Raw genomic sequence first — 19,821 nt, 5'->3', positions numbered from 1 at the left:
ACCAAGAAGTGCCCCCTTGGCGTTATTAGCAGTCAGGCCTGAGTGCAACCCCCCCGCTTCCCAGCTGGGTGACCCCTGAGCAGCCGCTTAACCTCTCTGGGCTCCAGTTTCCATTTGTGAGATGACGGACGAGGACAGCAACGATGATGATAAACAGCAACTACCATTTCTTCACTTGCTGGAAAGCGTGGCGTGGGTGTTCAGACTGCCCGATTTATGGGGGAAGAACCCGAGTTAAGTGGCAAAAAGTGATGGAACCAAGACCAGCACCACCAGGCTCTGAAATGCATGTTTTTCCTTGGAACCTGCAAGGTCACGCATGACTGTGGTGGCATCGGGCACGCATGGGGGATATTAGTATGGGCTGGGCTTGTAGCCTGTACGCCTATGCCCCAGCAGTGCCCCCAGCCTGGCGTGCCCTTGCCACAGCCTCTCCTCCAACTGCAAATGGTTTTTCAAAAACTTCTGACATCTACTTCCCCTGGGGACCTGTTCCAGATGTCCCCCCATCCCCAAAGTCCACCCCCGTGCCTTTGAGAGAGCCCAGGATGTTCCGCCTGCTCCCCGTGTGACGATGGTGCGTGGGCCATGAGCAAGTGGATGACAAGCATGCGTCTGAAGAGGAGAGTGGGGGCGGCCAGGGAGACGCAGGGGCTGGAGTCAGACCTGGCTGAGATGTGGCCATGGGAGGTGGTGGAGAGTTGGCAGAGGATGCCAGGGGACCCCCATGACCTTTGCTCACTTCCTGCCTCCGGGAGGGCACTGGTTTTGATCTCCCATGCCCCATTCTGGCTCCCACTGTGGGCAGCCTGGCCACCACATGGGTTTCAGGGAGAGGGGAAGGTCCTTGGCCCAGCTAGAACCTCCAGGATGGGCCAGGTGTCCTCCCAACCACCCTCAGATCCACACTTGCTGCCAGCCCACCCATCCATCCAGAGCCACCCACCACCCATGCCACGCCATGCCAGGCAATGTGCCTGGCCACGGGGAGACGTCCACCGCTCTGGGCCAGGCTTGGGGATACCCTGGGCAGAGGTTCTCAGGCCTCAGTGTACACAGGCACCCCCCGCCCCCCAGGGCCTGCTGAGGATGCAGATCCCTAGGCTTTGCCCCAACAGTTCATGCCCGTCCACAGACCGAGGCATCTGCATGTTGCACAAGCCCTGCAGGACAGTCCCAAGTCTTGGGGAAGGGGTAGAGTATGAAGCCAGGGAGACTTCTTGAAACTGGTGCCAAGCTTTCAGTCTGGGGAGGGCTTTTCCAGGGGACATACTGCACAACCATGATAGCCTGAGCAAGACCTAGATGTGGGCAAGTGTCAGAGATGTGCGGGGAACAGAAGGTGAGCTCGTGGCTGAGCGCAGAGGATGAGAGGGGGTGGGGCCTGCCTGAGGGAGGCCTGGAAGGCCAAGCTGATAGCCAGGAGGAAGAAGCCATTGGAGAGCAAGGCTCAGGCCCACGGAGCAGGAAGAGTTCCACTCCTGCAGGCCTGGTGCGAGCTCAGGCCACTCAGGCCTCTATTTCCAGAGGCCAGAGGCCGAGACTCAGGGAACTAGGACCAGGTACCTCGTTTTCAGGGCCAGGTGTGAAATGAAAACCCAGAGAACGCGTTTGGAAAGTATTGAGAATTTCAAGCGGGCGACAGCAGAGCATTAAGCCGAGCAGAGTCCTGAGGGCAGGGCCTGGGCGGCTGCACAGATCACATGCCCCTGAAGCGGGACCCGGCAAGGACGCAGCCAAGTAGGTCACCCTTGCTGGGACCAGCCCAGAGTGCTCAGGACCTGGGGTGCCATCACCCCCGCTGCAAGCCCTAGGTCTCTTTCACTCTCCGTCTGCCCATCCCTTCCCCTCAGTCCTCCAACTGCCTCCTAGATTTGGCTTGAGTCTGTCTCCTTTCCAGTCCCCTCTACTGCCCTCACCTCCAAAGTGACAGTCTCCAGTCTCCAATCCCATGCACCCGCTGCCAGTGTCATCGCCATAAAGTGCCTCTCCAGTCCTGTCACCCCCTGTCCAATAACCTTCGATGGCTCCCTCCTGCCCACAGGATAAAATCCAAACCCTGTTGCATAGCTACCATCCCCCCTCCCTTCTGCAGCCCATGTCCCAGCAGCCCCTAGACAGCCCCTCCAGCCAGACTCACTGTCCCAGCCCACTTTTCTCAGGCCACCAATTTAACCCTCAGTATTCTGGCTACCAGTGCCCCTACGTGCACTGCCCTCCCCAAATCCTCCTCAGTTCCAGCCTCCCGTCTCACAGGCAGCTGCCCAGGGTAGCCCAGACTCTTGCTGTCTTGTGTTATAACCAGATCCCTGCCCTGGGCCTTCCCACACACAAAAATAACTCACATTTACTGATACGGCTCTTTGCATTCATCACTTCATTTAATGCAACAATCCTAGAAGCTGGGCTCTTTGATTATCCCCATTTTACCAACAAGGGAACAGAGGCTCAGAGAGGGTAAGGAACTTGCCAAGGGTCACACAGGTAGAAAGAGGCTGAGCCTGGAGATCAGCCCAGCCAGTCGAGCCCCCAAGCTATTCCCTTATACCAGTGGTCGGCAAACTCATTAGTCAACAGAGCCAAATATCAACAGTACAATGATTGAAATTTCTTTTGAGAGCCAAATTTTTTAAACTTATACTATATAGGTAGGTACATTGTTATCAATTTAATTAAGGCTTAGAAAAGAGCCACACTCAAGGGGCCAAAGAGCTGCATGTGGCTCGCGAGCGGCAGTTTGCCGACCACTGCCTTATACTAACTGAGCACCTACTATGCATCATGCCCTGTTCCAGCCAAGGCATGGTGCACACAGAGAACTCTAGCAAGGAGACCGCCTGACACATATAACCAAAGTCAGATGCCTGCTCAGGCCCAACACAAAGGATTATGGGAGCACCAGTCACAATATCAGCAAGAACCACACACTAACATGAGGACACCGCACTGCTTTCTCCTTTAAAGCTCATCACTGCCCTAATGCAGGTGTTTGGTCCTCAACAGACTTTTGAGGGAACCGAGGCACAGAGAGGTCAAGCATCTAGCGTATAGTCACACAGCTAGTAAGTGGCAGCGTCTAGATCAGTGGTTCTCAACCTTCCTAATGCCGTGACCCTTTAAGACAGTTCCTCATGTTGTGGTGACCCCCCAACCATAAAATTATTTGCGTTGCTACTTCATAACTGTAATGTTGCTACTGTTATGAATCGTCATGTAAATATCTGATATGCAGGATGTATTTTCATTGTTACAAATTGAACATAATTAAAGCATAGTGATTAATCACAAAAACAATATGTAATTATATATATGTTTTCTGATGGTCTTAGGCGACCCCTGTGAAAGGGTCCTTCGATCCCCAAAGGGGTTGCGACCCACAGGTTGAGAACCGCTGGCCTAGATGAAACTCTGAATCCAAAGCACTGGCATCTTGCCTCTGTCTACATGGCTAAGCATCTGGTTGAGTTTCGGCCTCCCAAGGAATCAGCTCTGGGATCATCAAATCAGAGAAGAGGCCAACATTTCCAGGCACAGGGGTTGTGCTGGCATGATTTCTGCCCCAACCGCTCACCACACCAGCTTCACCGGGGAGCTCTGAGGGCAGCTTCGCCAGGACCTGGTTGAGCTACTGAAGGCCCCACGGCTGGGTTCCTGGTGATTAGCTGTGCAGACTCCACAGCAGCCTCTTACCTGATGCCCCCCTGACCTCCGGCCATGAGCACTCACCAAGCAGAGCACATGGTTGATTCCATGATACTCCCCATGCCCGGAGCAAGATGTTTCTTTTGACCAATTAATATTATTAGCACCAGTATCACTGTTATTTTAATTTAAATCTTTGACATCCAGGGAGCTGTGTCTCTGCAGACAAGGGCATGTCTGTGGGAGGATGGCACCTGGGTGACTGGCCTGAACTCTGGCATGTGGCTGGTTGGGCCAGTGGGCGGCCAGCTCCAGCCGCCCCCAGGGGTCTGCGCCGCTCACTTATCAAGCTGACATCCCACAGGGGGCCGCCGCCCTGCCTGCCCTTCTGGCTCCAGGCCTGCCAACTGGAACCAGACCTGGAGGGTGGGCGGAGGGGGCACGTGGGAGGGGGCCGAGCCCTCACCACAGGCCCCTTTGCAGTTCAAAGTGACACACTCAGGCGGCTATCCCTTCAAAGGGCAGACAGCGCCGGCCCTGAGCCCCAAAGGCAAGGCAGGAGTAAAGGCGGCCCGTGAGGGCTGGCCAGCTTGCATCGGAGGGCTGGGCCTGCTCCCCTGTCCCTTGTCCCCCTGCCCAGAGCAGGCAGACTGTACGTTGCAGTGCAATCCTGGGAAAGTCCCCTCTCCTCTCCGAACCTCCCTGCTGGCATGGGGTATTTGCAAAGCACTCAGAAGGCACCCAGCAACGGTCATGCCTGCTGGCGACAATGCTGGTGATGAAGACTGAGTCCCTCTCTGAGAAACACCGCCCCAAAGCCAGAGCGCCTGAGTGTGATTCCCATCAGCTCACTGGCTGCGTGACCCAGGCAAGTCACTTAAGTTTTCTGGGCCCCGGGTCCCCTTCTGTAAAGTGAGGCTACAGTGGGATGATGAGGTAGGTCCCAGGCACACTCCGCCCCTCGATGCCGAAATCTGCCCTGTCTAATGCCAGGGTACTTGTTCAGCCCGAGTGAGGCCACCAAGAAGGCGTGGTCCCAGTGCTCCCCTGAGCCCAGGCCCCTCAAGGCCGAGGAGGGTCCAGAGGACCAGGCTTGGCACCGGGGGACGCTGGCCCCAGGAAGGTGCAGCTCCTGATGGGCTGTGTGGATCTGGGTGTGTGGCTTCACCTCTCGGAGCCCCACTTCTGCCACCTGGGAACCAGGGTGAAGAACAGAGCTTTCAGGAACCCTCTTCAAGATCTGGAGGGCTCAGGGTAGACATAACAGGTGTCCAGAGGCGGTAGCTCTTACCATTGCCATCCGAGGCTGTGTCACCTCGGGGAAATAACTGCACCTCTCAGGTCAAACTTCAGGGTGGCAACATGGGAAGTAATTATACTGCCTGCCCCGCGGCAGTGAGAGGATTCAATGAGCTAGTCCCATCAAACCTTAACCACAGGCAGCCCGCAGTGAATCCTGGCCATAAATTAGGAGGCATTCATTCAACAGATCACATTGGGCTCTGGTGCCCAACCTCCACCGGGGCACGGAGCTCAGCAAGGGGCCAGAATCTGGCCTCCCCAAGGACCGCTGACAGTTTTCTCCGGACAGAATGCCTGTCCTTCAATCCCAGTTCCACTTCCCAGCTGTGTGACCTTGGGCACATTACTCAACTTCTCTGTGCCTCAGCTGTCTCCTCCAAAAATGAAAATAACAACGGCACTTAGGTCATGGCACAGGTAAAGGACGGAAGCGCTTGGAGCAGCAGGCGTGACAACCATGTGCACTCATAAGCATTGGCTGTGAGGACCATCTTTGCTGCTGCTGCTGTCCTGTGCTCTCCCGGCTGGGCCCGCCTGTCAGCAAGCCCCCTGCAGCCAGGCCCCCTTCTGCAGCTCACAGACTTGGGAAGTGTCAGCTCCCGAGAGGCGCCCCGAGTTCCCTGCAGAACAGAGGCTTCCGTGGGCTTCCTACCGGTCTGTTTCCCCAGCAGCTGGAGCACTTGGAAAAAGCTCCCAGCCTGCTGGGCTTGTCAAAGCAGGGCCAACTTTACTAGAACCAGGTTTGGACGGTAATCTTGCGGTCGTAAGAATTATTTTCTTTACATACTGCTATAGAAAGGGGAACTCCCTGCTCCTTTTCTTTTTTTTTTTTTTTTCTAAACCTAAATGAAGACACCATCAAGGGTAAATGTGCTGCTGGAGTTTTTAATAAAAACATGATGGAGGAAAACATTCAAAGCGCAATAATCAGAAGCAATTTGCGTCGTGAGCAGAGATGTGTCATTCCCACCCTCCACCCGCTTGGCTGTGCTCCGTGCGCGGGACCGGCTTTGGGGTTGGCGACTTCAGACCTGTGGCAAAAATAATGAACAGCAGTGCGCTGGGAGATAGCCTGAAAAATATCCCGGGAAAGAAAAACATATGCCAAGGAGTGTGTTGTAAAAGTCATATTTCATGCCTGACTTTAGAGAATGTTAATAAGGATTAGAACCATACTCCAACAGAACAACTATCAGTCAAGGCAAGGTAATTAATTCTGCTTCAGATCTCTGCTTGAGAAAATGAAAGCGGCAAGTGTTGTTTCACAGCACAGAGATTCCGTCGCACAGAACGACCCAAGAACTTCCACAGCCGCGTCCTGATCCCGGCTGAAAGGAACCTGGCCGCTGCTGGCGGCCTGGGCTGCTCTCTCACCCTGTAGGCTTGGGGGATCTTCTCCAAATCATAACACTATCAAACTTTTTTTTTCTTTAAATTTCAGGATTGGCTAATAAATATGATTAAGATAACACATCCCAAACCACATGTCCTCAGCTTGGCCTCCAACATGTGGAAGACAGATGTGTCTTCCATGTACAGATGACCCAGCCGGCTGCTCCCCTGAGGTAGGGACTCTGGAAGATGGAGTCCCGAGAGGTTCCCCACCCCCCTCATGGCCCCTTCACCCCCTCTCGCCCAGGGTGCTTGGGAGTCAGACATCGGAAGGATGAGGAGATGGTGGGATGTGGCCCTGTGCTCACCTGGCTCCTGTCCCTCAATGTCCTAATTTAGAAGAGAAAATTCCCAAACCCACATGTCCCATCAGAAAAGCTCCCAAAATATTTCATCATGGAGGCTTACCTATCACCCCCTCTCTGGAGCCACACCCGAAGGACCAAGAATTCTCTGCTCCGTGACCTCAGTCCAGGGAGGACAGAATAGGCCCGAGTGGGAGAGGGTTCTAGAAAGAATTGCGGAGTTGACACATAGAAAACCCCTAACCGGGCAGTGGGCAGACTGGGGTTCCTGCCTCCATTCTGCTACAACCGAGTGAGCTTTGGGGCTAGTCCTGGTCGCCCCTGGGCCTCGTTTTCCCATTTCGACAAGGATCTTGAAGAGCCTTCAGCTGGGCCATTCTAAAGCAGCGGCTGGTGGGCTGGTGGGTGTGGCCCTGCTGCACCCTCGCCGGGGTCACTGAAGAGGGTTCTTGGGCGCCATGGAGAAAGCCAGGACCTGAGGATGAGGCCCGAGGGGCCTGGGCCTGTTGGCATCAGCAGCCAGCAGGGCTCCAGCTCTAGGAAGAGGGGGCAGCAGGCTCATAGGCCAATTACGCATGGAGGCCAAAGGTATGGGTGAGCCTCCTTCTTATCATTCCCTTGGGCGAGAAGCAAGAAAGGAGAAGAGCCCCTCAGCCCAGGCCAGGCAGCAGGGCTCCAGTAGGCAGGGAGGAGAAGGCTCCCACCAAGTGGTAGAATGAATGAATGAATGAATGAATGTCAGAGGGGCAGGCTGAAGGCTAGAACCTCCTGAGAAGAACAAGGCTATTAAGGGCCCCTGGGGGAGGGGCGCTATAACCAGGATGAGCCCAGCTGCCCCCTGGGCAGGGGTGGGGTAGACAAGGCCACTTGGCAGCGGCTGGAGGGTCTCCTTCCCACCAGTCGGGGCTCAGAGGCTGCCTGGGCAGACCAGAGGGTCAGGTTCCTCCTGAGCTGGAGGGGCGCAGACCTCAGTGGAGGAGCTCGGTGCCTGGCTTCCTGGCCTCCCTTCAGCTGCGGCCAACTGGGCACTGACTGCTGCGGTCCGGCCCCTTTCACTCAGGCCTCGGTCTCCCCTGAAGACCCCAGCTCTCTCCCCGCCCAGGAGCCCGGGCTGGCGGGCAGACGCTGCGAGCCCTGGCCGGCAGGGCTGATATGAACCATCTGCGTTGTCTTAGGCCGCCCCTCTGCCCACTGTCCCTCTGAACTCGGCCGGTTCCCGCGGGCCGTTTGATGCCTCGCAGGGTCACAGACCCCCGCACACAAATCACCGCCGCGGGGCTGGGGGTGGGGCGGAGGCGCTGAAACCTAATCCGCAAAGTTTGCTCCGCCGCAGGCTCGCCCCTTCCCTTGCTCACTGCCCCCCCCCCTTTCCAAACAAGGCTTATTTTTCTTGCCCAAAAAACAAAGTTGGTATCAAGTGTTTCGAGGGAGAAAGTCTCTCCCCCGCCCCCCGGCCTGGGAGGCACGGCCGGGGCTGTTGGCTGCGCCCGGGATTGCAGAGGGGAATCCGGGAGAGGAGAGGACAGGACGGGCGGGAGGTGAGCTCCAGATCCCGGCCCAGGGGCCGTCCCCTTCCCAGCTCCGGTCCGTCCCTGCCCGACGCTTCACAGCCGCGGACCCCAGGGTCTCGGACTCTACCCTTCCCACCCCCCGCCCCCAGCTGTCCTCCGCCCAAGTCGGGCTCCCTCCACAGGGGCTCTGGGTCCCAGTGCGGCCAGAGATGGAAGCATCACTTCCTGCCCCTTCTCCCTCCCCATAAAACAGCCCTTGCCTGTCGCTTTTACGAGGTGACACCCAGCTCTCGGCCCGATTCTCCCCGCGCTGGAGCTTGGGCTCGAGAGGGAGCAGGCTGCGTGCAGCCAGGCGTCCCCAGAGCACTCCCAAGGGCGCACGGGGTCCCTGGCGGCTGCCCCCGAGCACAGCCCGAACCCCAAGAGCTTTCAAAGCCGGCCCAGGAGCCGTGTGTATTAGAGGCGAATTCCCCAGAAGTGCCCCTCCGCCCCGCTGACTCTGCGCCTTCCGTCTACGACCCAGAAGCCAGCCCCGAAGTGGCCAGCCTGGCCCTTCCGAGAGGCGCCACGCGGAGGTGTGGGGACGCCTTTGCCGAGTGTTGGTTTTGCTTTTGGTTTTTTTCAGCCGGTGCAGCGACCCGGAACGCGGGCGGCTGCTTCTCCGAAGCCCCGGGTTTCCCGCTGCGCCCGGAGGCGAGCGCCCGCGGCTAAAGGCCGCTCCCGCAGCGGCCTCTCCGCTGGCTGGAGTCGCGGGCGTCCCGGCCCGCAGCCCGGCTCGGGCCAGGCGGCCACGTCGAGGGGCCGGGCGGCGCACCGGCTGGGTCTGCGCGGCCCCGGCGCAGCGGGGAAGGTCTGCCACTGCGGGACCAGGGTAGCGAGAGCGGTGGCGGTGCTGAGAATAAAGGCGCCGGGCCGGCCAGCGGAGGAGCGGGTTTGGGGCGGGGGGGGGGGGTGTTGAACAAAGGAATTCACCCTCAGAAGGAACGGGCTGAGCGAGCAGCGGAAGGGTCAGCCTCCCAGACTCGCAGGAGCACCAGCGGAGGTACATTCGTCCCGGCGGGCGATCCAACCACATCTGCCCCGCGGACGACCCCAGCCGGGCATCTCCATGGGCCTCTTGGTTTTGGTCAATCCCGCCCTAATGGGGATGGTGGGTGGGCGCCCCCAGTCCTTCCTTTCCCGGGAAGAGGGAACAGCGCAGGCTGTGCTCTCCCCTCGGTGGACGCAACATTTAAATAAATTAATAAATTAAAATAAATCCCCCCCCCGCCCCCAACCAGAATCCTCTGTGGTGGGGCCGTTGCCCCATTTCCCGGAAGCTGACCATCGAGGCTCCCGCAAAGCAACCCCTTCTCCCAGCCCTGCTTGCAATGCTTGACCGGCTCGGGAGACCCTCCTCCTGCCCTCGGAAGGGGTGGAGGGGACACGGTTGTAAGGTGCTCGCCTTCTTTTCTCTGCTTGACATGAATAAGGGGATTAGGACGGCAAGTTTCCGTCGCTCGCCCGGCGGGACAAAGGGCCCCGCGGTTTGAGCGGCGCAGCCTCTGATTAAACGACAGAGCCCTGTCACTCAGCACCCTCCTAGGTACTTGTGTTCGTGACATAATCTTATTAGAAGATAAAACCGGTGAAATCCTTTTCATAATGAAAAGTTACATTTAAGGGCCGGACTCGCCCCCCCCACCCCACCCCGACCCTGCCCACCTCCCCCCCGTTGCTGTTGGATATGGCTGGCCTGTAATTGGCATTTAAAGCACCAAGTCCGGGAGAAAAAACGGGGTTTAGGTTTTTGTAATCCCCCTAAACTGTCTTTGTTCGAAATCTCCACAGATACAAGTCTGTTAAGAGTAAATATTTGTGGATTGATACAATCACGTTCTCCCCCTGCAAACCAAATCTGAAAAAATGCCGCCCTCCCGCCGCGCTGGGGCTGGGGCCGGGGCCGGGACCGGGCGCAGGGGTGGGGGCTGGGGGCGCGAACCTCCGCACCGAGAACTCCGCTTTCCGGCCGCCTGGCCGCCTCCGGGAGCCGAGGGACTTTGCACATTTCTCAGGCGGGAAAAAGGTCTTAGGCTCTTTTTTTCAATTTTCTGTTCCCTCAATAAACAAACCTCCCGAACTCGCCGCTTTTGGGCCTGCCCGAGGGGGTCGGCGGGAGGGCTTGGGGAGGGGCGCGGCTTTGCTCCACTCCAACGAAAATGCGAACCCCTTCCGCCAGCCTCACTCCCTTTCAGGAGGTGCAAGCGGCTCCAAGGGGACTCGTCCTCCTGCGCTGTGGGAGGCCCCACCCGCAGGACGCCCCAAGTCCAGCCCAGGAGAGCCCCCGGAGCCGCCAAGGGCCCCCGCAACGCGGAGGAGCACGAAGGCTGCCGCGGGGCCCCGGACTCCCGACTCCAGCCCAGCCCGTCCCGGGATCGGGTTCCTTCATAAATCAGCGGCTGGGTGAAAGGGCTGCGCTTTAGAAAGGGCAGGACCGTGTGCGCGTATTAGAGCGCGCGGTTCCCAAATCCGGGCTAAACCCCTGGTGACACCGAAATTCATCAACCGCTGCAGGCGCCCGCGGCTTGGCTGAGGGGCCCGGGAGCCCCGGAGCCCTTGCACCGCGCTGTCCCCTTGGGGGAAAGAAGACCAAGGGGCAGGACCCCTCGGAGAGGTGGGCCTGGAGGAGGGCGCGGGTGGAGACCGCTGAGAGCCGCCTCTGCGCGCGCGCACGCACGCCAGGGCCTGGAAGGAAGCTCTCCCACCGGGAGAAAGGCAGTTATTCTAACCTTTTCCCTACGCTGGCAAAGGCCACCCCTACAGGGCATTCTGGCGCAAGGAGGGCAGCGACCCCTACCCCAACCCTCCAGCCCACGGACAGCTATCCCCGCACACCCTCCAGGTTGGGCAGTCTAGGGAGAATCCCAACTGTCCAGAGCGGAAATCTGGGCCTTGGGGAAAGCAGGACATGAGGATTTAGGGATGCGACCAGCTCTGGGAGTTGGACTTGCCTGGGGGGGGGGCGGGAGGCAGAGGAGGGGGGGAATCTGCTACAGAGTAACTGTGGACCTGGGGGAAGTTCATTCCTTAGCCTCGGTTTCCTCGCCTACACGTGGAGCTAGAGCGATAAAGGTCAATACACATCACAGGCACTCAACAAAGGCCAAGTCCTTTTCCTTCTGGACGCACTACCGCACTACCGTGGCCTGCTCCTCTGGGGTCAGTAAGGCTCCGCTCCTGTGAGTTCACATCTACACTGGCCACGTTCAAGCGTCTGTTGGAGAAAAACGAGACCTAGCGCCTCAGTGGCACTGGAGGGCAGTCCGCACACTGCCTGCCTCCGAGGACCCGTTGGTGACAGCCAGCCTCTCCCCCCCATGCCCTTTCCCAGGGAACATTTCAGAACACAGGCCCCAGACCTGGCTGGGGAGCAGGACGGTGGGCGAGGTCCCTCAGGGCAGCCTGTCTTGGAGGCCGCACTCTCTAGGCCTCCCACGCAAGGCAGACAATGCATTCCTGCCAGGCAGGGCGTCTCCGGCTCACGTCCCTGGCAGGCGGGCAGGAAGGAAACATACATTGACTGCATGCCCAATGCAGGCTGGCACCTTTGCGTTTGTTTCACTTTATTCTCAGAGACTTCCTCACTTTATCCTGTGAGACTGACAGGATCACCCCTATTTCACAGAGGAGAAAACTGAGGCTCCGGAAGAGCCATCTGCCCTCCCCTAAAGGCCACTGGACTGTGTCCCTGGGAGCCAGTGCTGGTTTCCGTCCCTGACCTGTCATTGCAATCTTGCTCTTTCCTTTGAGAACAATGTGCCCCAAGGAGGGGGACCTCCATTCCGAGGAGGTGTCCGCAGAGCGCGTTAGTCCTCTCCATCCCCGCAGGCTCCGGCAGCTCCTGGCCTGGGCGGGCCCCCACACCCTGACAGCTCAGTAACTATGGCAATTCAGGAGTCACATGACAAGTCCCCGAGTCCCTGAGGAAAGCAGGAGGCAGGAGCAGGAGAACGGCAGTCACACCCGCTCCAGCTTGCCCCGGCCCAGGGCCGCTCCTCCTCTCCCATCACCGCTGCTGCAGCGCGGGCAGAGGCACCTGGGGGCGGGGAGGGGGCTGGCAGCGCTGTGTTCTTGCTTGCATGCTCACTGGGCTCTCTGCATCTACCCAGCAGCTCTGTGTGCTCCTCACTTCCCACCAGCCCTGGTGGGCACCTCTGTTGCTCTGGGAAGCCCTCATAGCGCTCCCCGGCTGGCACCCGCCTCGCAGTTCCCAGGGAAACCTCTTACAGCGCAGGCGGGCCAGGAAGCAAACGTCTTTGTTTCTCCTGGAACTGGACTCCAGGAACCGGGTTTTTCCTCCAGCGACACTTCGCCCAGTTCACCGAGTGCAGGGCCAGCCAGGTGCTCTGCCATCAGCCAGCACTCTGCGTCCAGGCCTGTCTGAGCCGGGCTCCTGATTGAGACAAAGCCCCCCTGCACTCCCACATCCTCCGGACCCGACACTGCCCCTAACCCCCCCTTCAGGGCCACAGGGTCCACCGGGCAGGTCCAGCAGCTGCCAGTCAAGAAGCTGAGCAGAGATGGATAGAATATTGCCCCGGGAATAACAAAGGAAGGGCCCACGCAGACATTTATTTGTACTGGTCGGGAGAAGCAAAGGTACAGGGCAGCAAGGAAGTGCTGTCAGCCAGGCCTGAAACCCAAGAAAGTTGCCATTCCGAGCACAGTGGCCCCTTATACCCACCACTCCGACACGCAGCAGTAGTTAAAGCAAACACAGGCCCTTCACTGCCCCGTCAGTTACACCTTCTCCCCAAAATTACACAAACTTTTGAAAGATTTTTTGGAGAGAAGATGGATGCTTCAGGAGACTTGAGGTCAAGGCTAGGCTGTTTAAAGTATATTATTAACAAATAAACATTTACTGCAAAAAAAAAAAAAAAAGAGGAGAAAAACCCTATAGGCCACCGGGGAACCAAATCATGTTGCTTTTGGCTTCAAATGACAGGAGACATTTATGACATGAATGGAGAACACCGGCCGGTCGATGAAATGGCAAACGTCTGCCACTTTGCTTCCTCTGCCTTGTGAATCAACTTTTTCAAATATGGTTTTCAGCCTGGCCCTCCCCTCGCTGCCACTGCCTCCTCACCCTGACGGCAGGGGCAATAAATATATATATATAATTTTGGTTTTGCTCTTAGCTGCCATCAGCACAGAATCTAGGGGTTGGAGAGGGCTGGGTCAGTTAGAGAGCCAAGGGCCTCGGGTCCTCCTGCACCCCCCATTGACTGACAGCTCGCCCAGGCTCCTCCAAGGAGCTGCCCATCCCTCTCTTCCTCCCTCCCCCGAAGCTGAAGCCTGACTGTGGTGTCCAACAAATTGGAAGTTATAACTCATGTCGTTGAGAGCATCCTCCATTCCTCAGCCTAACTAATGCCAAAGTAGGATCTGGTGGGTTTCCCCCTCCCCCTTTTTTTGGTTTAAAAACCTCACAGCCACAGGAGAGAGGAAGTTCTCTGCAGAGGTACTGCCTTCCCATCATGGACCAAAAAAAACTCTCTGGGATGGAGGATCCTCTGACGCCTGGCCTGGTGTCTCACCTTTTAAACCTCCTCTTCTTTCTGAAAATTGCAGACCCTTGGATCTCTCCTCCGTACACCCCCTCTTCTGAATCCCACCCCTGAGCCTCAGAGATGTTGGTTGAGCTTTATTTTCTGTCACGCGAATCACAAAAACAAGAAGCATGCCCACTTTTCTAAATATGAAATAATAATATTGAATATGCTTTTCCCAGCCAGACCCTGGAGATTCCAATGGTTCCCCAGGGGAAAGGTCTTCGCTCTGGTCCAACGTCCACCCACCACAGCTCCCAGGAAGAAACTGGCCAGCACGCCAGCCAGCCCCATCCTGCTGCCTGCCCTTCCTGATGGTGCCCCGTTGGCATCTGTTCTCACCCCAACTATCAGAAGTTTTACTGCCTCCCTGGAGGTGCGGGAGAGGATACAGGATCCCATGGAACACAGAGCAATCACGGAAGCTCCCCCAGTGCCCTGTGTCACCCTCACAACTCCCTAGGAAATGACATCATCACCCCTGGTTTGCGGATGGAGAACCCAGGGCTCAGAGGTGGGTAGCCCGCTGGCTCAGATCACACAGCTGCCGAGTGTGGGGCTGGGGGTGAACCAGGTCTGCCTCAGAGTCTAAAGCTCTCTTCATCAGAACCTCCCCCCCAGTGTCCCAGGCAAAGGGACGGGTTTCCCCAGCGGCACCCCCCCCCCACAACCTTCCCTGCAAGCCTCGAATTCCAGCTGCCCTTTTCCCGTGGGCAGTTCGGTGTGTGTCCTTGAAGACGAGGCATTCCTCGCCACGCTGACAGTGGGAATAGTAACAACAATAATTTCCAGGCAACAAGATGCCAGGTCCTCTGGGGCACATTATCTCGAATCCTTATAAGAATACTTCCCCCAGGTGGGCATGTCCCCATTTCACAGAGGAGGCTCAGGGAGGTGCCAGGGCAGTGTGGCCCTTAGCCTGGCTCCAGTGGGCAGGGAGGGCGGGAGAGAGGGAGCTGAGGGTCACCAATCACATACCCCAGAGGTCCTCACAGCCCGCTTCCCCCACTCGAGAGAAAAAAAGCGGCAAACAAATTAGGCTACGCGAGCCCAGAGCCTGGGGAATACAGGGTGAGCCAGGAGTCAGCTGTGAATAATGCCTCCGTTCAGCGGCAGACGACTGCAGCCTCGAGAAGGCCGTTGCTTCCCCTTCCGCCTGCAGCCAAGGTGCTGGGGTTAAACGGAGAGGTGCCTTCCCAGGGGCCAGAGGGGCCGGTCCCCAGGCTTTGGGCTGGCGGAGTGAGCCCTGCAGCCCTCAGATCCCCAGGAGAGCGGTACGGAGGCCTTTTTATAAGGCAAAGCGCTGGCCTTCCTTCCAAGGGGATCCATTTCCCGGACAGGCCCTTACCCCCGGCTGGGGGCAGGGTGTCTGCAGCCCTGAATGAGTGGGGGACTCTGCCAGCTGGAGGACCCGCCGGCCGAGGGGTCCTGCTGGTGACTGGCACCCTGCAGTAGGGCCTATGGGAGGCCTTGCACGCTGGGAAAGGCAGCAGCGGCAGAAAGGACTGGGGCCGACTCTGCTCTTCCCTGCACCGCACCCGGCTCTGCCGCTGCCGGTGCCGGTGCTCGGAGGGGAGGTGAGCCTCCCAGGAAGGCCTTTCCCGGTGTAAACACTTCCCAGGAAAGGAATGTGCTGGAAGAGTGGGGCTGGGCCCCTGGAGCTTCACGCAGCCAGCTGGGGTAAATTTAAAAAAAAAAAAATCACCCCGGGACTCCGACGGCTTTTGTGAAACTCAATCAAAACCTCGCTGCCCCCCTCCTGCCGAGGCTGGCGCATCGCCTACCTGGGCACGCGAGCCCCGGGACCCTCGCAGGCTCAGCGGGGCCCTGTGACTGCGGCGGGGAGGCGGGGAGGCGGGGAGGCGAGGGCGCCGGGCAGGCCCTGCTGGCTGAAGGGCGCCCAGCCCGGAGGCCGAGGTGGGCGCGCAGCGGGCGGGAGCCCTGCGCCTTTCTGCGCCGGCCGGCTCCCGCGGGCACCACGGATCTCGGGTCCCCAGACCTGGGAGCTGTCTTACAAGCGATCAGACTCCATTTTGTGACAGATTTTTGGACTCTCCCGCCAACCCTCCCCCCTCCCGGGGCCTCCTCCAGGAATTCGCCACCTCCTCAGGATAGAAACCCTTTCCAGGCAGGCGACAGAAGGCAAGAAAAGAGTTACATAATTCTGTTCGGCCAAGCCGCCAAGGAAAAAAACGGGGGGCACTATGCTGTCACTTTCTCACGTGTTCTCGGGTGGAGGAAGGAGAGGGGGTTCCTGATTTTGGGTTGGGAGGCGCATCTCCTCCCGGTTTCTAGCTGGATCTGCTGTCCGCAGAGCTCGGGCTGCCCAGCGGCCAGAGCCTCAGGCACAGGAGAACAATCCGAGGCTTTTGTTTTTTTCCTTAAATAAGCAGGACCTCTCCCCCAAAAAACACACAGGAGAAAAAGGAGACTTTCGAGTTATGCATGAAAATGCCAAATGCCGCGGGGCCCCGCTCTTTCTGCCCGTGCAGGGCGTGCCGGTGGATTTTTTTTATCAAATGCTATTAAATTCGCCCGAGTGTCGATTAATTACCCCCGTGGTGCGTAAAATAATGCTGCTCTTCTGGGTGTCCAGGAGCTTTGAAGACAAGTCGAGTGGAGGAAAAGAGCTTAGGCAAAACAGCCACTTCTTTCTAAGCACCGAACCCCGCTGCTCCCCGCCGGGAGGACACGTTTCCCTAAAGTTGCACTGGTGGGGGGTTGCTCATTTCCCAACGCTGCTGACGCACAGACCAGGCAAACCCGAGAAGGCACGTTTGTGTGCCCACTTGCCCGGATTCTCGTCTGAAAGCATTTAACGCACAGATGCAATAAATATGCCTCTGCGATCCTCAAAGAAAAAAAATAAATAAATCGTGAAATATATTTTTATTGTGAAAAGAACATTGCTTCCCAGTGAGCCCCTGCTTGCCTGGCGGCGCTGGCTCTCTCCTGAGAGACGCTGAAGCGACACCCCGCGCCCGGGAATCCGTCCCCAGGAGTGTCTTGCTAACAAGCCTTCCTCAGCCCCTTAAACAGCCCACCTGGAGCAGATACCTAATCGGCGTTGCTGGAAGAAAGAGGGGGCGAGAGAGGAGGGGGGCACCTTGAGGGGATGGACGGTGCCCACCTGGAGGCTGCTGCCCTGCGGAACCCAGACTGAGATTCGCCCCATTCCAAAATTCACTTGCAAACTCGCCCGATGGCACCTGGAGAAGAAAGCTCTTGGGCGCCCTTTTCCTTTTTAAAACAAATACACTTTTGACAAAGCCGTCGCAAACGTTCAATTGTTTTGTAAAACGAGGGGGTTGGTCACTCTGCTTGAAGGGGGAACACCCAGGTCAGATTTTGTGACTTTACAGTCCTGTGCTCTGAAGAACCAGGGGTACCCTCTCCTCGTTTTAAAAAGAAGCCCCATAAACGATTGGGGGGCGGAGGGTAAGAGTGGGGGTAGAACGAACAGATTTGCACGAGAGGTTGGAAAGGTTTTACGCATTTTCCAATATATAAAAAATTTTTCCAAAACCTGCCCGAATGACTCGGAGACCCACTTGCAGCTTCCTGAGCCTCCTGCCCCCAGGTGCGGAGTGGTCCAGGCCGGGGCTGAGCTGAGTGGGAAGTGGCACTGCCCCGGTCTAGCTCGGGTTGGGCGGGCAGGCAGAGCAAGTGAGGGCTGCGGGCAGGCAGGCCGTGGGTGGGCTGGAGACCCGCGAGCCCTGCGAGGGGCTGCTCCCCGGCCGGCCCAAAGCCGCCAACCACATTTACCCCAAACCACCTTCCCCGTTTTATTTGTGCTGCCCTATGCCTGCCTGTGGCTGAGCTGACTGGTGGCCTCGCCTTCTGCTGGAGCTAGAATCCCATCAGCCCAGGGCACGGCGCAAAAGGGATCCCCGGCATTGTGCCTCATCGGGGGTGCTCCAGACAGTGGGAGGCCTTGGCTGGGCTCTGGGGCCAGTGGAAGAGCTGGCTCTCCGAATCTGGCTCCAGCTCCTGCCCCAGAGCCCCCAGCCGACAAGAAGAACAAGGCACACAAACCAGCTCTTGCTAGGCCCCCAGGCCAGGGAGGCAGGCCAGAGTAGGCCCTAGGATGCGGCTCACCCAGAGCCTTTCAGAGTAGAATCCCATGCCCTCTGGAGGGCTTTCACTCCAGCCAAGTAGTTGGAGGGGCAGGCCAGTCACTCGGGGTTTCATCAGGGCCTGGGTTTAGAGACAGTCTCTGGGCAGAGCAGGTAGGCTTTTCCCAGAGCACACGCAGACCCTCTGAGCCCCACACCGCCCGCCGGAGCAGCCTACTCACCCTGCAACCCCATCTGAAGGAGTTTTCCAGGCCTCACTAGAAAGTTGTCGCAGGCACCCACTTGCCTCTGCAATGCTGCCCTGGGGATCCCCACACCCCTCTTTTGGCTGTTGCGCCTCTCTGCCTCCCTTTCAATCATACTGCCAGGCACAAAACCCAAATGGAAGGGGGGGGGCGAAGCCACATCTCTTATCTGTCCCAAGCCCCTTGCCAGACACATCCAGAGTCTCAGCTAAAAAACTAAAGTCAGCAGGTAGAGCTCAACCCACAGCCTCTGGCCTCAACCCCTGGAGCTACACCAGGGCAGAGCAGGCTGATTCGGGCCGTTCCCCATCCCCATGGGGAGCCCCAGATTGTGGTTTGCCACCTCTTGAGGTCCTCCTCCTAGACACCTTCTCCAACCAACAAAAATTATAAGTGCAAAATGCCCCCATGGAACGGTTCTGGGGGGACGATGGACATCCTTTTCTCTCCATCGGGGACTAAAAAACGCAGCAGGGCTCAGGGCAGGAAGCGGGTATGGGGGGCTGCTCAGGCAGCTCAGCACCCCTGCATCCCACCTCCTTGCCCCAGGAATCCCAAACCTCCACACACCCTGCCTTTGTGCTGGAGAAGCACACCACTAGGGCCTCCCTCCCTGAAGCACTGCTTTCGTTTAGAAATCAGTTCTTGGTCCCCAATTCAGGCCTCCCAGGACCGTGGCATCTATCCCCCGGTCGGCCCAGGGCCTTGTCCTGCACCCCAGCTCAGCGGCCCAGCGCAGGTTTTCCGGACAAAGGGCGGCAACTAGGAGCTGCCGGAGGCTCCCGGCCACCCCACCAGTGTTGGCGCGGCTGGGATGGTTCGCCCCTGCGGGAGACGCGCAGACCGCGGAGCCCTCGGAGTTGATGGGCCCAGCGGCGCACAGAGCCCAGCGGCGGCCGGGGGGACGCGGGCCCGGCCTGGCAGTGGGGGCGGCCGGGCTCGGGCGGCGGGGAAGGAGGAGGGCGAGAGGCGCTTACTGTTGGTAGTCTTGTTTGCAGTACAGTTTCCGATCCCGGAAGTAGCAGCTGGTGGTGAGGGCTTGCTGACACGCCGCGCACTGCAAACACTCCTCGTGCCAGGACGACTCGTTGACTCGCATCAGGAAGCGGTCGGAGATGGGCCGCTGGCAGCCCTCGCAGACGGCGGGATGCGGGCAGTCGGAGCCTGCAGCGCACAGGGCGAGAGCCAGGCCGTCAGCGCCAACCTGCCCGACCCCAGCGTCCCGGCCGCTGGGTACCCGCAGCCCCGGCGCCAACGGCGAGGGCAGCCCGGGAGCGCCGCCCGCCGCCCGCGCTCCCCGGGCCGCCGCGCAAGGGCCCGGCGGCAGCCTCAGCTACTCGTCCTGGTCCGCAGACTCGGGCGCGGAGTGTCCGCAGGCCTCGAGGCTTGGCTGGGCGCTGCGCTCTCCCCTTCTCCGGAGATCCAGCGCTTGGTATTAACCCGTATGAGAACGAGCGCGGCGCGGGGTAGCCGGGTGGGCCCCACACAGGCGAGGTGAGGCTGGGGGCTCGCTGGCTTATGCGCCCCACAGTGGCATTCGTGGTCTTCTGTCCCCAATCTTCCCCAAATCTGTGATTTGGGGGACTCGGGGGACACTGTTCTTTTAGAAGCTCCCCTCCCCAAGTGACCTGGCACTACTTTCCAGCTTGCCAAGGTGACTGCTTGTGTCCTCCATCACCCCTGCCGCCCGCCTCCTACCTCCCGTCCAGAGTGGCATCTCTAGGTTTGAGGCCCGATGAAGATGGGGGTGGGGT

The 19,821-nt window shown here is 58.6% G+C and overlaps 1 protein-coding gene across 3 annotated transcripts in view; it reads right to left on the bottom strand.

Moving 5' to 3' along the window:
• LMX1B (LIM homeobox transcription factor 1 beta) overlaps positions 1-19,821 on the bottom strand; it is a 77,749-nt gene that overhangs the window by 57,054 nt on the left and 874 nt on the right. For all 3 annotated transcript variants that reach the window (XR_009447714.1, XM_059658053.1, XM_059658055.1), the window contains exon 2: positions 19,045-19,231. Coding sequence is in view for 2 of the 3 variants with exons in the window: in XM_059658053.1 (XP_059514036.1) it covers positions 19,045-19,231 (187 nt within the window). In the remaining variant the exon portion in view is untranslated. The remainder of the gene's footprint in view (positions 1-19,044; positions 19,232-19,821) is intronic.

The sequence above is a fragment of the Myotis daubentonii genome, chromosome 11 (assembly GCF_963259705.1).
Source record: "Myotis daubentonii chromosome 11, mMyoDau2.1, whole genome shotgun sequence".
Taxonomy (NCBI): domain Eukaryota; kingdom Metazoa; phylum Chordata; class Mammalia; order Chiroptera; family Vespertilionidae; genus Myotis; species Myotis daubentonii.
The sequence above is the reverse complement of the archived record's forward strand: the minus strand, read 5'-3'. Positions and strand labels throughout refer to the sequence as shown.